General features: G+C 36.0%; 1 protein-coding gene across 1 annotated transcript; it reads right to left on the bottom strand.

Moving 5' to 3' along the window:
• Positions 1-2,999: 2,999 nt before the first annotated feature.
• LOC105059562 (probable purine permease 11) lies at positions 3,000-14,990 on the bottom strand. Its single transcript, XM_010942891.4, has 2 exons — positions 14,779-14,990; positions 3,000-4,265 (listed from the first exon to the last, which is right to left on the bottom strand). The coding sequence occupies exons 1-2, from the start codon at positions 14,813-14,815 to the stop codon at positions 3,163-3,165; spliced, it is 1,140 nt and encodes a 379-aa protein (XP_010941193.1). The 5' UTR covers positions 14,816-14,990; the 3' UTR covers positions 3,000-3,162.
• Between the last annotated feature and the right edge of the window lie 1,260 nt (positions 14,991-16,250).

Here is a 16,250-nt window from a genome sequence, read left to right as displayed (position 1 = left end):
AAGGGATCTGATCGAGAGCCGGCCCTAAGTTGTCTTTTAGAGGAATAGGCTCATCCTCGAGTGCACCTTGATCTTTCAGATCCACCTAACCTCTCTGTGCCTGAAGGACTCCCCCTGATAGATCTGGAAGAGATTAACCATCACAACCCTCGGAATATAAGAATATCCCCAAATCCTGACATCTGGACTACTGAAGTTGGAAATTGCAAGGGATGACACCCACTCCCCTAGTTGCTCTCCAAATAGACAGGACACCACCGATTCTATCCCCTACCGTCAGCCCGAAGAAGATCCGCAACTCTCATAGAATCTATTACCTCAGCACTAATAAAGGTCGGCCACCAGCTGAAAGGCAGATTTTCAATCCATAGATCATGCAAGACATCCCACAGAGTGCCCATCCCCCACCAATCATCTCATTTGGGGAAAAACATCGAGTGTGCGAGCACAGATTGAGGCACTATACATGGGATGGACCTCACCACTAATAGGCCACGAACCGTACCTAACCATCATGATCGACCTCTAGAGAGAATTAGGATTGAGCAAAAGTCGAGCAGTATGTCTCGTAATTAGAGTCTCCCTCCTCGTAGCTAAAGACTGGATATCTAGACCACCCTCTCTCAAAGGTTGGCAAACCACATGCCAAGCTACTAGATGGATGCTTCCCCCTCCTCTTGGGTAGGAACCCTATAGAAAACTCTAAAAGAGCTACGTCAGCCTCACCACCAGAGCTTTGGGAAGAACCATATTCGAAAGTAGATGAATAAGAATGGAGCTGTGAACAAACCTCACTAGGATGACCCACTCTATCATAAACAGGCATGGGTATGCCAACCCTCCAACCGATCTCGGATCGTCTGCATGACATCCACACACCCAGCCCTTTTCAGCTTGCGCTCGGTGATAGGAACACCCAGATGCTGTAAATTTTTACTGAGCTCTCCAATCTTGAGAATGTCCCTAGTCGTGAGCTGCAATTGGATTATTGTCCTTAGATTAAACATCACCACCGATTTGAGGAGGTTGACCTTTCGGCCCAACGTCACACCATACTCTAAAATTTTTCGAAAACCAGCCACATTCTGAGCAAAAGTCTAGCCTACTAGCAGACTGTCATTTACAAAAAGAAGATGCGATATCGGCTGGACATCCGGTGCCGACACATAGGAGTCTAAAATGGTGCCAGGCCGCAATATGAGTAGCTCGTGAAAGAGAGTCAGTATAGATAATGATAAAATACAGGGACGGGGGACAATCTTGCCGTAGCCCGATCATAGAGTAGAAGAAATTCGATGGCATCCCATTTATCATGATAGCAAAGGAAGGACCCGAACACAAGTAAAGATCTAACTAATCCATGTGGGGTGAAAGATGAAATCCGACAAGACCCTCTCGAGGAAACTCCAACTCATGCGATCATAAGCATGCTTTATGTCAAGCTTGATCGCTATGAGATTGTTATTGGGGATGGCTCGCTGAAGGTCATATATAAACTCCTGGATAATAAGAACATTATCAGAAATACTGCACCTGCCAACAAATGCCCCTTGCTTCAGGCAAATTAAATAAGGGAGAATGGGCTTCATTCTGCACATCATCAACTTAGCACAAATTTTATAGAGAATAATACATAAACTGATCGGCCTAAAGTGGCCAGGCTCTGAGACATCCGGTCTTTTCAGGACCAAGGTAATGAATGTCTGCTTCCACACCCCGGCATCTGGCCAATGGCAAAAAACTCTTGCACCACTGTGACAACCTCGGGCTGGATGAGCGTCCAGTATCTCCTAAAAAAAGTGGGAGAAAACCATCAAGATTCGGAGCTTTATCCTCGACCACAATCCAAAAGACTCTCTACACCTCTTTCTCAGATACAGCCTCCACCAGACCACTATTCTCCTCCGTCATGACCACCTCTCTAGGAGGTCTATCACTGTTTTAAAAACTAAATAAGTTCAGAAAAAAGCATAGAACACTTCTTTGCACCACCACCACCGCCACCGTGACTACCATGAGAAAGGTAGTTACTCATCGGATGTTGTGAATAAACATATTGATAACATCACTAGAAAATTATTTTGTGGTTGGTGTAATCTATATTTCGTATGCCAAGCAGTAAAATAAAAGCATTAAAGCATATTGTCGGATTGCAACGTACACCATCTTGCAACAGTTGACCTAAATGAGATTACCTTCAAAATTCAAATAGCTAATATAAAACTGCATCAAGATTTATTACTCAAACTTGATGTCATAGTCAACCCAGTCATTCTTCATACAGCATGCACAAAAGTGACCATTGCAATTATGCAAAGTAGGGTATAATCGATAAGAAATCAATAAGATATTTACCCCAGAGAATCAAGCTTTCATGAGATTTGTACAGAAAACATGAGATTTGTTGCCATGGCTTGATATAAAGGTCATGGGTATTGTTGGATTATCTTATGACCACATAGACTATCCAAGGCTACCATTTTCTCCTCATACTTGTCACACCTAATTTGGATGTGGTATCATGGTTGGATCCTATCCAAACCTTGGGAGGTTCCCTGAATTTTTTTGTTCGTTTCCTTCTTATGGAATTATTTTCCGATATTATCAAGTTGTAGATGGATATTACCAAAAAAATTTTAAAGAAATGTGGATACGCTATGCGATGAAAGATTATATACCATGACATCAAAAAATAATTTTAGCATGCATACGCATGCACGTGCATGCAAGAACGTTCTGGGTGAGAAGTGAGTTGGAGATTTTGTTGCTATGGTGTCAGAAAACATCTTCAGTTCGATAAATTTTTGCCAAAATCTAGACATAAGTTTCAGGCATGGACCTATATCACATGCCTAGATCTCATTAGTGAAGTGAGACGAGTGGTTGTTGAATAAAGAACCATCACTCAATAAACTGTAGAAAATAATATTCACATAATTTATGTTCAAAACATGTTTCAAGCTCTTTCAAGTCATAAGTTAATCAACAATTAGACTCACGACAAAGAACAATATCATATCTCTTCCTTTTGCGGGAATTCATATTATCTTTCTTCGAATACATAAATTGCTGATTGACATGAATGAAGGATAGGAAAACAGTCAACCAACTCAAATCTAAGTGAACAAGAAAGTTAAAAGGTGACCTTCTAATTCTATCCTCCTATGGAGGGATAGAGATGCCTGACCCATCCTTGGTATCACTTTTAATTGCCCTTTTGGCCTTACTGTCATCAAGATAGTGCTGATAAATATAAGAAATGAACCCCCAAACAGCAATCAACATGGCCATGACCTTCAATCCATCCATCTTATCATGAAAGAAGATCACAGCAAAGATTGGCACCACAGGTAGAGCCAAGGTGCTGATCACGTTAGAGAATAGAGAGGACACCACAAAAACCAAACCTACTACCCCCACAGAGGCCACCTGCCAAGCCACTGCAGTCCAAACCAATGTCATCACATATGACACCCTCCCCTTCCCAAACCCATCCATTTCCCCATGCAACTCCCTCCACTGTCCACTGGCAAACAAACCTACCACACTGGCAATGGTTGCAACGAACGATGTACAAATCTGCATCTGAATTACGATGGAGAATGTCTCGGTCTTCAGAACCTTTTGGAAGGTGAGCTGCATTAGAGAGAGGACTAGCGAGTAGGTGGCTGATGCTCCTACCGTCAACACAAATCCTAGTGGATACTTCCCTTTTGGGACATTCGTGGAGTCCTCCGAATCGGATTGGATCCCTAAGAGAGCAGCCGAGAATGTTAAGAGTATGACAGAGTTGAAGATGAAGGGAGTGAACTTTTGTGAATTGAGGAAGTAGGAGAAAACTGCATTGAAAGCCAGTTGAGTAGCACATATGAGAGAGTAGGTCGAGACTGGAAGGTAAAAGAGGCCATAGGAGTACATTAAGTTATCCCCTGCTGCGATAAGGCCTATGGAGATGTATATGAATGCAATCTTAGTGATGGGGGGACTGGCAAAAGAGGTGGTAGAAGAGGGTGAAGGGAAGAGAAGAAGTGGAAGGAAGAGGATTGGAAAGCCTGCAGATGTGACAAGTGTGACCATCCATATGCTGTTACCGCCTTCGTTGTAGTAGAGCCTCCCGAGAAGGGTGCCTACCGTTTGGCCAACAACGAGGAGGAAGATATTGAGAGCCACCATGAGCCACCATTGCCATTGTTTAAACATGGAGTATGGTTTCAGCGATTGGTTGCTGGCAGTTGCATCTTTAAGGCATGATTGTTCTTGAGCTCCTTGAATTGCAAAACATGCATGCAAAAGAGTAGCTATTAGTTTGCATTCTAACACTAAATCTAGCCCAAAGAAGGATGCAGAATGTTATATACCATGAAATAGTTCAGATATTTTTTGAGAAAACATGAATTGTATAATTGTAGTGGATCATACTAAATACTAGAATGCTTATCTGAAAATGGATTCATTCCACCATTTAGAGCTGCATCCATATCACTTCATTCAATACATGGGAAATTTTGAAAAAATGATGGCAACTGCTTCATTAAAACTAGCTGATTATCTCCTACAAGCTGGTTGAAGAATGTTGACATGACATTTCAAATGGAAAATTGAAACAACCTGCAGGGTGGCTAGCCTCTTCTCACATAATTTTGAAATTAAATTTGGACAAACCAAGATTTAGAACATGGCTATTCCAATTGTTAGTGTTGTTATGAAGAAAAGCTTTGCATTTGGAGAGAACTATCTGTTATGTAGATGAAAGATGCATCAATGTGATGTCATCATGGCAGAGTAGCAGCTGGACTGGTATTCCCATGTAATCAGTTTACAATGGTGTTCAAAATCCTTGAAAATCCAGTGTACCAAGACATTAAATTCATACTCGAATTACTTATGAAATGCATAATAATGTATGGTTCGACTGCATCATGCTAGGTGGTGGACAACTTCAAAAGGAAGTGTTAACATATAAATATCAAATTAACCGGACCTCTGTGGCTCCATCTTAAATATAACTGTCATTAAAATTTTCTTTGAGAAATTCATCAGAGGGAATGAAGATTCTAAAGACTGCGAGTCCCACATTTTTCATCACTAATGATAAGATATATTTGTTAGATAGCTAAATAAGACAAAGTTTCGATAATTGACACATCTAACTCAAGTTTATATAGTTCTCAATCCTGATGTAAAATTTATGCTAACAAAAATTATTTTTTTTCTTTGATTATGGCATGGTAAGTTGAATAATTTACATTATATATTCCAGAGGCACTTGAATACTAAATCAAGTAGCAATGGCAACCTTGCTATTTAGTTGTCTATGTTGGATTAACAACTACATAGGCAATATATGCCTTGATCTCTTATATGCCAAGATAGTAGATGCGGGAATCATAGAAGTCCAATAAGCTGTCCATTCTTTGGACCATTGGATGCAAGTAAATCTATGTGACCGAGAAGCATAATTGCATTGGTATATGGCCAAGCATCTCATATTTGCACGAGATTTGCAGCTCTTAGAAAGTAAGATTGGTAACAGTAATAAGAAAAATAAAATTACTTTTCCAAAGTTGAAACATTAAAGTGTTTGTGTTTGATTAGATTTTTGTCATTGACAATACTTTGAAATCATTTTTTTACATTATTAAGTGTTTGAACATAGATCTGTTTGACCATAGCCACCATGTCAGTGTCTACATATGACTTTGGCTATAATTTATCATACCTAAATGTTTGAACTTTCAAAATCCTAACTCTCATCTTGCCGACTTCCAAAAATCTAACTCTCCATGTGAAGGAAATTTTAGAAAATCTAATCTCCTAGTGCATGCTAAAATTTAAAAAAAAAATCTAACAGCGAAAAAATTTCAGATCTGATTAAAATCTTTTTAATCAATTACGCAAGCAATAGATCTAATCTATTGCCAACATAGGATCCATCACTTACAAGATTAAGATGTTGAAAATTAAAATTAGATTTAAAAGATATCAAAATTTGGAGATCCGATCTTCATACCTTTATCCAGATAGCTTTTCACCATAATCTGATGATTGTGGTAATCTGATAAGATCCTCAATGAGCCGCACATGCGTCCGGCCTGTACGGTATCTATATGAAGCCTTCGATCTGATCAAAAGCTCTTGACTTCAACAGGATGCTAGCTTCCTTGCAGAAGTCGCTTCTTGATCGTTGATTCAAATTTCTTCTTCAGATCTCTCAGACTCTCTCAGATCTCTAAAGAGGAATAGGAGGAAGAATAGAGGAGAAAGAAAACGTGGAGGAAAAAGAAGAAAACCCTTGAGAAAACTCTTTTCTCTTCTCTTTTTCTTTCTTCCAAAAAACTCTAAATTAAACCCTAGGAATCTCACCCCAAGAGCAGATGCCTCTGCTCTAGTTTGTTATGCCAAAAAGAAGACTATCGCCCCTCACTTTTTCACGTCCCTACCAGATCTATTTCTCATGGTAAAACTGATTTCTCAAAATTAGTTTCTACGCCCTTTAATTCCTCCTTAAGTCGACATCCAAAGGGTTGGATAAGATAAGGTTTGATTAGATTAAACCTAATCAATCTAGGATTTAAATTCAAACCTATCCTAATCTTTAGGTAAGAAAGGAGGGGCGTGGAGAGGGGATTAGGCATGGTTTTCTTTCACGCAAAAACCAAATTAGCATGAAGGATATTAGGGCATGGGTATGGGGTGGCGTAAGGGAGAAGGGAGAGAGTCCCAGTGTAATGGGACTCTCATATGTTGCTTCAATTGGATCCCAATCAAATCATAATTTGGTTGTACCCAAAAATGAGCAATCTTAATCAAATTAAAAACTCAATTTTACTTAATTAAATTCTAATCCAATTAAGATTTAACTGAATCCAAGTCCTGATCAAATCAGGAATTGATCTCCCTTATAATTAGATTATCTCATAACTCAATCAAGCTTGATCTAATCAAATCCAAACCAATCTAAATTAAATCTAATTCAATTAGACTTGATTTCAGTCCTATTGCTCAATCAAACTAAGTCAATTAGCAATCCAATTACTAATTAATCCTCCTACAACTCACTAATACTTAGTGAATTGCTTTATTACAACTCTTGTATTGGATTAATCATCATTCATATTGACGATTAGACCTAATAGCGATTCTTAATCGCCAATCAACTATCTGATCGGATAAAGATCTCTTTTGTGCGTAATCCTATAGATTTTATTATGTCTGATAGTGAGATATATTATGATTCCCATCATAATATCATCGAAACTTCTTTCAATGGATTGGAATGATTTCAACTCTGCCCATCAAGAACCATCGATCATCAAGATGATACTTGATGAGTCTCACAATACATCAGTGATACCTAGCAGTATATAGTGGCAATCCAATAAAACTGAATATTGAACCTCTAAGTGCAGTTGCTGTGTACTTCAATTTTTCTGTCATGAGTTCTAACAAGATATAATTTAAGAATAACTCATCAAATTCGTTCGTCCGTCATATGTCAGATTCATTCGACTTGAGTCCATGTGAACTCTTATGAAAATTTTTTTTCATCGTTCACCTACCACGATTATGAATTTTAGGATACTCTCATGAACTACATAGGACCTCTTCCTATCTATCAAGATCGACAGATTCCATCTTGGTGCACATCTTATTCCTATAATAGACCTACTGTAGCCAACATACACCGTAAGGTTTCGAATGGCTAGATAACCAAGTGATTGTACAGTCAAACTATAGCAATCCCATCATAAACAGTCGAGACACTGCAGATAGATCTGATCACGAGTCGGGCTTAGGCTTAGAAAATGTCAAAATTTACATAGGCTCGGTCCGAAGCTCGATTAAAAATGAATAGAGTCTAGACCCGACGCTCGGTCCATGAATAGATCTAACTACAGGCCAAAGAATTATCTACACAACTATAACTTTGAGCAAGTGACTGACGAGTGGATAGCCATTCTAGTGACTTCTCATGTTGGTCGCACTCAGTATCCTTGATCTTTATCAAGCACCTATACTCTCACTCCAATATCCCCATACTGTCGACTCGAGAATCATTTATCTATAAAAAAAATGATCCATACATCAATCTATTCGGATCAATCATCGTCTCCATAACGATCCATCAATCAGGAGCATTTAGGAATTAACCACTAATAACATGTGTCTCAAATTTTTAACTCTTGAGAATACGTGTCATTATCTGTTAATTCCTCAGATAATTCATGGATATAATTTAAACACAACATGAATAAAAAATAATCCAAAATTTATTTATTTTAATATTTTAATTATAAAATTATGATCCTAGAATGTATACAAGTGTCAGCCAATCTGATTTTTATGGCATACATCTAACAAACTCCCATTTAACCTAAAGCCAATTGGCTATGAACTTAAGCTCCATCTTCTCAAGGTGAGGTACAGTCTTCTATTGGCACAGCGACTTGACCAATGGGTTAGCCACATTCTCTGTGGAGTCGATTTTCTGCACCTCAATAAACTTCTTCTCTAAGTATTCATGAATCAGATGAAATTGTCATTCGATGTGCTTAAACTTCTAATGAAACCTCAATTTTTTAGTGAATATTATGGTACTATTGTTATCGCAGAAGAGTGAAACAGCATTTGATGGCATCACACCCAGCTCCATAACAAACTTCTTGAACCAAAATCCTTCCTTAGCAGTCTCTGACACAGCGATATACTTTGCCTCCATAGTAATCGGTTGCTTGAAACTCTTTCGGCTAACTGTACCACCATTATATAAAAACATAAAATCTGATGTAGATTTTCTATCATCAATGTCAGACATAAAGTCTGAATCTGTATATCCTTGTACCCGCAAGTCTCCGTCTTTAAAGATCAAGAATAGATCCTTAATCTTTCTCAAGTACTTAAGGATATTCTTCACAACAATCCAGTGCTTCTCATCTAGATTCGATTGACATCTGCTTGTGACACTCACAGCAAGAACAATATCAGATCGGTACATAGCATAGCATACATGAGACTCTCTATAGCAAAAGTATAAGGGATCTTACTCATATGCTGAATCTCCTCAGGTGTGCTAGGGTATATCTTCTTGAACAGATGAACTCCATGCCTGAAGGGCAACAGACCCCTCTTGGAGTTTTTCATGCTGAACTGCTTCAGCACTTTCTCTATGTATAGTTGCTGTGACAAACCTAACATTCTCTTAGATCTATTTATATAACCTTTATTCTCAGAATATAGGATGCTTCTTCAAGGTCTGTTATGGAGAACGTTTTGGACAATCAAATTTTCACAGAAGTCATCATAGGAATGTTATTTTCAATTAGGAGGATGTCGTCCACGTGTAATATGAGAAATGTGACAGCCCTCCCACTGACCTTCTTGAACATGCACGATTTTTCCTCATTCTTGATGAAATCAAATGATTTGATCGCATCATTGAATCAAGTATTCCAATTCTGAGATGCTTGCTTTAATCCATAAATAGATCTTCGTAGCTTGCAGACCTTGTGATCTCTATCATTGGATATGAAATTTAGAGACTGTTCCATATAGATATCTTCCTCAAAATATCCATTCAGAAAGGTAGCTTTCACATCCATCTATCATATCTCATAGTCATGAGCTGCGGCAGCAGCAAGTAGTGTCTGAATAGACTTCAGTATATCTATTGATGAAAAGATCTCCTGATAGTCAACACTTTGATGCTGACTATAATCTTTACCCACAAGCCTCGCTTTAAAGGTCTCCACTTTTTCATTCGAACCAATTTTTTATTAAAAATTCATTTGTTTCCAATAGAAACCATTCCTGCTGGTGGATCTACTAAGATCCAAACTTAATTAGTATGCATTAAGTCAATCTTTGACCTCATTATCTCTAACTATTTTTCGGAGTCGATGTCTGACATCGCCTCATCATAGGTCTTAGGATCATCAACATGGTCTACATCACCTATAAGGAATATTTTTCTACATCCTCTTCTAGCATATCCATATATCTTTCAGGAGGATGGACGATCCTACTGGATCTACGAGGTGGAACGGATTCCACAGACTCTATAGCTCGTTGCTCTTTAGAGACACTCTCTTCAAGCTAAATTTTTCTCTCGCTACCTCCATCTTGGATAAAATCTCTTTTCAAAAATTTGACATGCCGGCTCACAATCATATTATAATCCTCCAGAAGATAAAAATAGTATTCCAAAGACTCTTTTGGGTATCCTATAAAATGAGCTCTCATAGATCTAGCATCTAACTTATCCATCTGTAATCGTTTGATATAGACCGGACATCCTCAAATTCTAAGATAACCAAAATTCAGCTTCTTACCATGCCATCTCTCATATGGTGTGGTAGAAATAAATTTAGAGAAAATCTTATTAATTAAGTAATTGACAGTCATTAAGGCTATCTTCAAAAAATCCTATTAATTAAGTAATTTTTTATTTTTTTTATAGATTATAAATATAAAATATTAAAAATATAAATTAAAATATATATTTATAAATTATTTTTTAAAAATATTATAATTTAATTAGCGATGGAATATCTATCATAAATAAACTTATTTACGATGAAAATCTTCTGTCATAAATAATTTATTTTTTTAAAATTAAAATTTTTTTAAATTATTTGTAACGAAATATTTTCATCGCAAATTCATCTATTTGCGACGTAATTATTCCATCATAAATAATTTAAAAAATAAAAAAATTGATGATAAAAAAATTTTATCATAAAAAAATAATTATTAATGATAAAATTATTTTTTCATTGTAAAATATTATCTGCAACATTATTTTTAGCGATGAATTATTAGCGACAAAAGTTTCATTGCAAATAAGTATTTGCGATGAAATTTTATTATTTACAACACTTTGTTTGCATCACAAATACCCTTTCCTATTGTAGTGATAATTACATAAATTCATATTCATGTTCAGATCCTAAATAGTTTTGGATCTAGGATTTTGTATAAAAGTAAATTCTTTCTTTTTGTGGTTTTTTTTTGATTCGTACAGACATCCCTTTCATCATAGTTCTTTATGGCCGGACGGCCTTTACTATGATTTTTGAAGACTATTAAGCTACTAAAAATTTAATCTACATCTACGTATATCACATATGCATAAAAATTTCATATATCTCATGTATTAATAGGATCTAATCTATCACATATTTTAAATTAGATTTAATCTAATTATTAAATCTAATTTTCAAATCTAAACATACACATCTCATACTACATAGATCAAGCATACATCGCATGTATCATATAAAAATCAGATCATAAAACATGTATTTCAGATCTATACATCTCATGCAACATAGATCTAACATGATCATTTCATGACATACATCTCATGCATCACATAAAATCATATCATAATCTCATGCATCATATAAAATCAGATCATAATCTCATAAAAATCAGATCTGAAAATTTTGATCCACACATTGTCACATAACATTCAACGATCGTTCTAGAATAAATTTTTATCAAAACGACCTCGAACTTTAACCTAAATTTTTTAGATCTATAAATCTGATTATCAGATCTTAATTTAATGCATGTGAAATGATCTAGACTCTGATACCACTTGAAGAAAATTTTAGAAAATCTAATCTCCTAGTGCATGCTGAAATTTAAAAAAATCTAACAGCAAAAAAATTTCAAATCTGATTAAAACCTTTTTAATCAAACATGCAAGCAATAGATCTAATCTATTGCCACCATAGGATCTATCACATGCAAGATTAAGATGCTGAAAATTAAAATCAGATTGAATTAAAAGGTATCAAAATCTGAAGATCCAATCTCTATATCTTTGTGTGGTAGCTTTTCACCACAATCTAATGATCATGGTAATCTGATAAGGTTCTCAATAAGCCACACATGCGTCTAGCCTCTATGGATATCCATACAAAGTCTTCGATCCAATCAGAGGTTCCTGACTTCACCAAAATGCTAGCTCCCTTACAGAAGACGCTTCTTGATGGTTGATTCAGATTTCTTTTTCAAATCTCTCAAATTCTCTCAGATCTCTGAAGAGAAACAGAAAGAAGAATAGGAAAGAAAGATGATGTAGAGGAGGAAGAAGAAAGCCCTTGAGAACATCCTTTTCTTTTTTCTTTTTCTTTCTTCCTAAAAACCCTAGATTAAACCCTAGGGATCTCATCCCAAGAGGAGATGCCTCTTCTTTAGTTTCTCATGCCAAAAAGAAGACTACCGTCCCTCACTTTTTCATACCCCTACCAGATCTATTTCTCACAGTAAAACTGATTTCTCAAAATAATTAGTTTCTACGCCCTTTAATTCCTCCTTAAGTTGGTGTCCAAAGGGTTGGATAAGATAAGGTTTGATTAGGTCAAACCTAATCAATCTAGGATTTAAATTCAAATTAGATTTGAATTTAAGCCTATCCTAATCTTTAAGTGAGAAAGGAGGGGCATGGAGAGGGGATTAGGTGTGGTTTTCTTTCATGCAAAAATCAGCATGAAGGATATTAGTGTGTGGGTATGGGATGGCGCAAGGGAGAAGGGAGAGACTCCTAGTGCAATGGGACTCTCACATGTTTCTTCAATTGGATCCCAATCAAATCATAATTTGGTTGCACCAAAAAATGAGCAATTGTAATCCAATTAGGAACTCAATTTCACTTAATTAAATCCTAATCTAATTAGGATTTAACTGAATCTAAATCCTAATCAAATTAGAAATTGATCTTCCTTATAATTGGATCATCTCATGACTCAATCAGGCTTGATCTAATCAAATCCAAACTAATCTAAATTGAATCCAATTCAATTAGACTTGATTTCAGCCCCATTGCTTAATCAAATTAAGTCAAATTCATCCTCCTACAACTCACTAATACTTAGTGATTGCTTTATTGCAACTTTTGTACTAGATTAATCATCAATCATATTAATGATTAAATTTAATAGCGATTCATAATCACCAATCAACCATCTGATCAAATAAAAATCTCTTTTGTGTATAACCTCATAGGTTCTCTTCTGTTTGGTAGTGAGATATACTGTGATCTCCATCATAATATCATCGAAACTCTTTTTGATGGGTTAGAACGATTCTAATTCTGTCCATAAAGGATCATCGATCATCAAGATGAAGCTTGATGAGTCTCAATCCATCAGTGAAACCTAACAGTATGTAGTGGCAATCTAGCAGAATGGAATATTAAATCTCTATGTGCAATTACTGTGCAGTTCGATTTTTCTGTCACGAGTCCTGACAAGAAGCAGATCAAAAATAACTTGTTGGATCCGTTTATCTATCATATATCAAATTCAATCGACTCGAGTTCATGTGAAGTCTTATAGAAACTCCTTTCTATCATTTATCTATCATGGTCATAGATTTTAGGACTCAGTCTCATGAACTGCATAGGACATCTCTCTATCTATTAGATTTAACAGATCCTATCTAAATGATGGACAAATTCAAAAGAAAGTGTTAACATATTAACATCAAATTAACCAGACCCCCGTGGCACCTTAAATATAACTATCATTAAAATTTTCTTTGAGAAATTCATCGGAGGGTCTGAAGATTCCAAAGACTGTGAGTCATGCATTTTTCATCACTAATGATTAGATATATTCATTAGACAGCTAAATAAGATAAAGTTTCGATAATTGACACATCTAACTCAATTTTATATAGTTCTCAATCTATAACGTAAAATTTATGCTAACAAAAATTATTTTTCTTCTTGGATTATGGCATGGAAAGTTGAATAATTTACATTATATATGTTAGAGGCACTTGAATACTAAATCAAGTAGCAATGGCAACCTTGCTATTTAGCTGGCTATGTTAGATTAACAACTACATAGGCAATATATGCCTTGATCTCTTATATGCCAAGATAGTAGATGCAAGAATCATTGAAGTCCAATAAGCTCTCCATTCTTTGGACAATTGGATGCAAGTAAATCTATGTGACCGAGAAGCATATTCGCATTGGTATGTGGCCATGCATCTCATATTTGCATGAGATTTGCAGCTCTTAGAAAGTAAGATTGGCAACGGTAATAAGAAAAATAAAATTACTTTTCCAAAGTTGAAATATTAAAGTGTTTATGTTTGATTAGATTTTTGTCATTGACGATACTTTGCAATCATTTTATCATATTATTAAGTGTTTGAATATAGATCTGGTTTACCATAGCCGCCATGTCAGTGTCTACATATGACTTTGGCTATAATTTGTCATACCTACGTGTTTGAACTTCCAAAATCCTAACTCTCGTCTTGCTGACTTCCAAAAATCTAACTCTCCATGAACTTTGGACTCCAAAACTAGAAACACATGACCCCATACCAGCTCTATGCACTTCTCACACCTATGAGCAACCAAATGGATCTAATATTGGATTCTAGTGACTACCAGACATACAAGTAGATGCAAGCAATTGCCACACGATTCCTAGGCTTTTACACCATCTCACACGATTCACAGGCTTGCTGTTTGAATGGACTGAAGTTTTGGGTGAATCCATGGGAGCAATCAATGGTTCTTTTGGATGATCCAAAGTACTCTTGGGCCAATAACTTTCAAAAAGAGAACAGGGAGTGAATGGGGAGCACTTCAGCACCCTTAAGTAGCTCTCAAAGAGCTCCAGTTGAGTGGGCTCTCTCTCAAACACATAAAGATAATAAACCATTATATTTAGATTTCTCAACACTTCCAAAAGAGGAACCAAGTTGAGCTCAAAAAGAGAGAGAAAGAGAGATAGAGGGAGAAGTACTAACCTCTGACTTGGAGTTGAATTTCTCCAGCATCCCCCATGTCTGGCAGTTTGGAAGACCCCCTCCAAGTTCACAAGACAGTGGTTCAGCACAAGGAATACAGAGAAGGGAGAAATAGAAGAGAAGAACAGACAGAGCAGCGGCAATTGCTGCTTCTTGCTATTGGGAAATTCTTCGTCATTATTACACAAGCTTGACGTTTGGGGACAGATACTGTCACAGAATCGGCCCGTCTGAACAGAGACAAAGATGTCAGGCTTATCATATTGTATCTCTAACTTCGAAATTATTAAGCGGGGTCCACCGGCACACCAACCGAGAACAAAATGATCTTAGAAAGGCAACAATCCACCAAGACATGGTCCGGAATGGCACTAAAAGAGTGCAAATAGGAGGGCTTAACGAGGCAAAAGTCATGTCAGATATTTCTATGCACCTTTCATTGTGACACTCCAGCACGATTGAATAAAAAATTGGATAGAAACACAAGAGCAAGATTGAGAAATGATTGAATGAGCCATGTGGCACAGGAAATGTTAATAAATTGAATAGAAAAGAAATATTGGGTCCCTTTCGGGAAAGGGAGTAGAAAAATTTTCCATTGACGACATTAAATGTATCCGTAAAAATTGATGGATACAAGGACACAAAGAGTTTATTATTTAAATAATATTAAAAAAATTATTTATTAAATTAATATATTTTTTAATTTATTTATTAAATTAATATAAATTTATAAAATATTATTTCAAATAATATTTTATAATTTCCACATCATCACCTCTTCATCCCATATAAATCATTAAAAAAAAATCATCATTTGAAATGATCTTTTTGAAAGTCTCGTTTCAAGTGCTCCTTTCAAAAATATTATTTTAAAAAATATTTTTAAAAAAATAAAAAAATCATCATTTTAAATAATATTTTTAAAAAAATAAAAAAATTATCATTTATAATAATATTTTAAATAAAATAAAATAAATTTTAATTTTAAATAAATTTTAATTATAAAAAAATAAAATAAATTTTAATTTTAAATAAAATTTTCAAAATCCTTCAACGATCCCTTCAAAAAAAATAAAAAATAAAAAATCAATCCGTATTATCTCTGTACCGACCAATATCGGAACCGTACTGATCTATACTGGCCCAAACCGTACCGCACTAAGCGGTTGGTACCTGCACCATACCGTACCGATGTCTTACCTATCTGTACCGATCCATACTGCACCATATGTAGCGGTTCGTTCCTGTACAAAAATATATAAAATAATATTAAAAATATATCTTCGGAGCCATCATCATGTGCCAGTATAGGTCAATAAGGCACGAACTGCTACATACTGTGCGGTATGGATCGGTACAGATCGGTAAGACACTGATATGGAATGGTGCAGATACCAATCACTCGATGCGATGCGGTTTGGATCGATATAGGTCGGTACGATATCAGTACTGATCGGTACGAAGATGAT

This window comes from Elaeis guineensis, chromosome 16 (genome assembly GCF_000442705.2).
Source record: "Elaeis guineensis isolate ETL-2024a chromosome 16, EG11, whole genome shotgun sequence".
NCBI classification, from domain to species: domain Eukaryota; kingdom Viridiplantae; phylum Streptophyta; class Magnoliopsida; order Arecales; family Arecaceae; genus Elaeis; species Elaeis guineensis.
Note: the sequence above shows the minus strand (reverse complement) of the source record. Positions and strands in the feature narration are given on the sequence as shown.

Bases quoted from the DNA above. Each gene is read 5' to 3' on its own strand.
- LOC105059562 (XM_010942891.4), bottom strand. From the start codon at position 14,815: ATGGGGGATGCTGGAGAAATTCAACTCCAAGTCAGAG. The intron at 4,266-14,778 runs GTTAGTACTTCT...TTGCAATTCAAG, and splicing joins AATTCAACTCCAAGTCAGAG to GAGCTCAAGAACAATCATGC.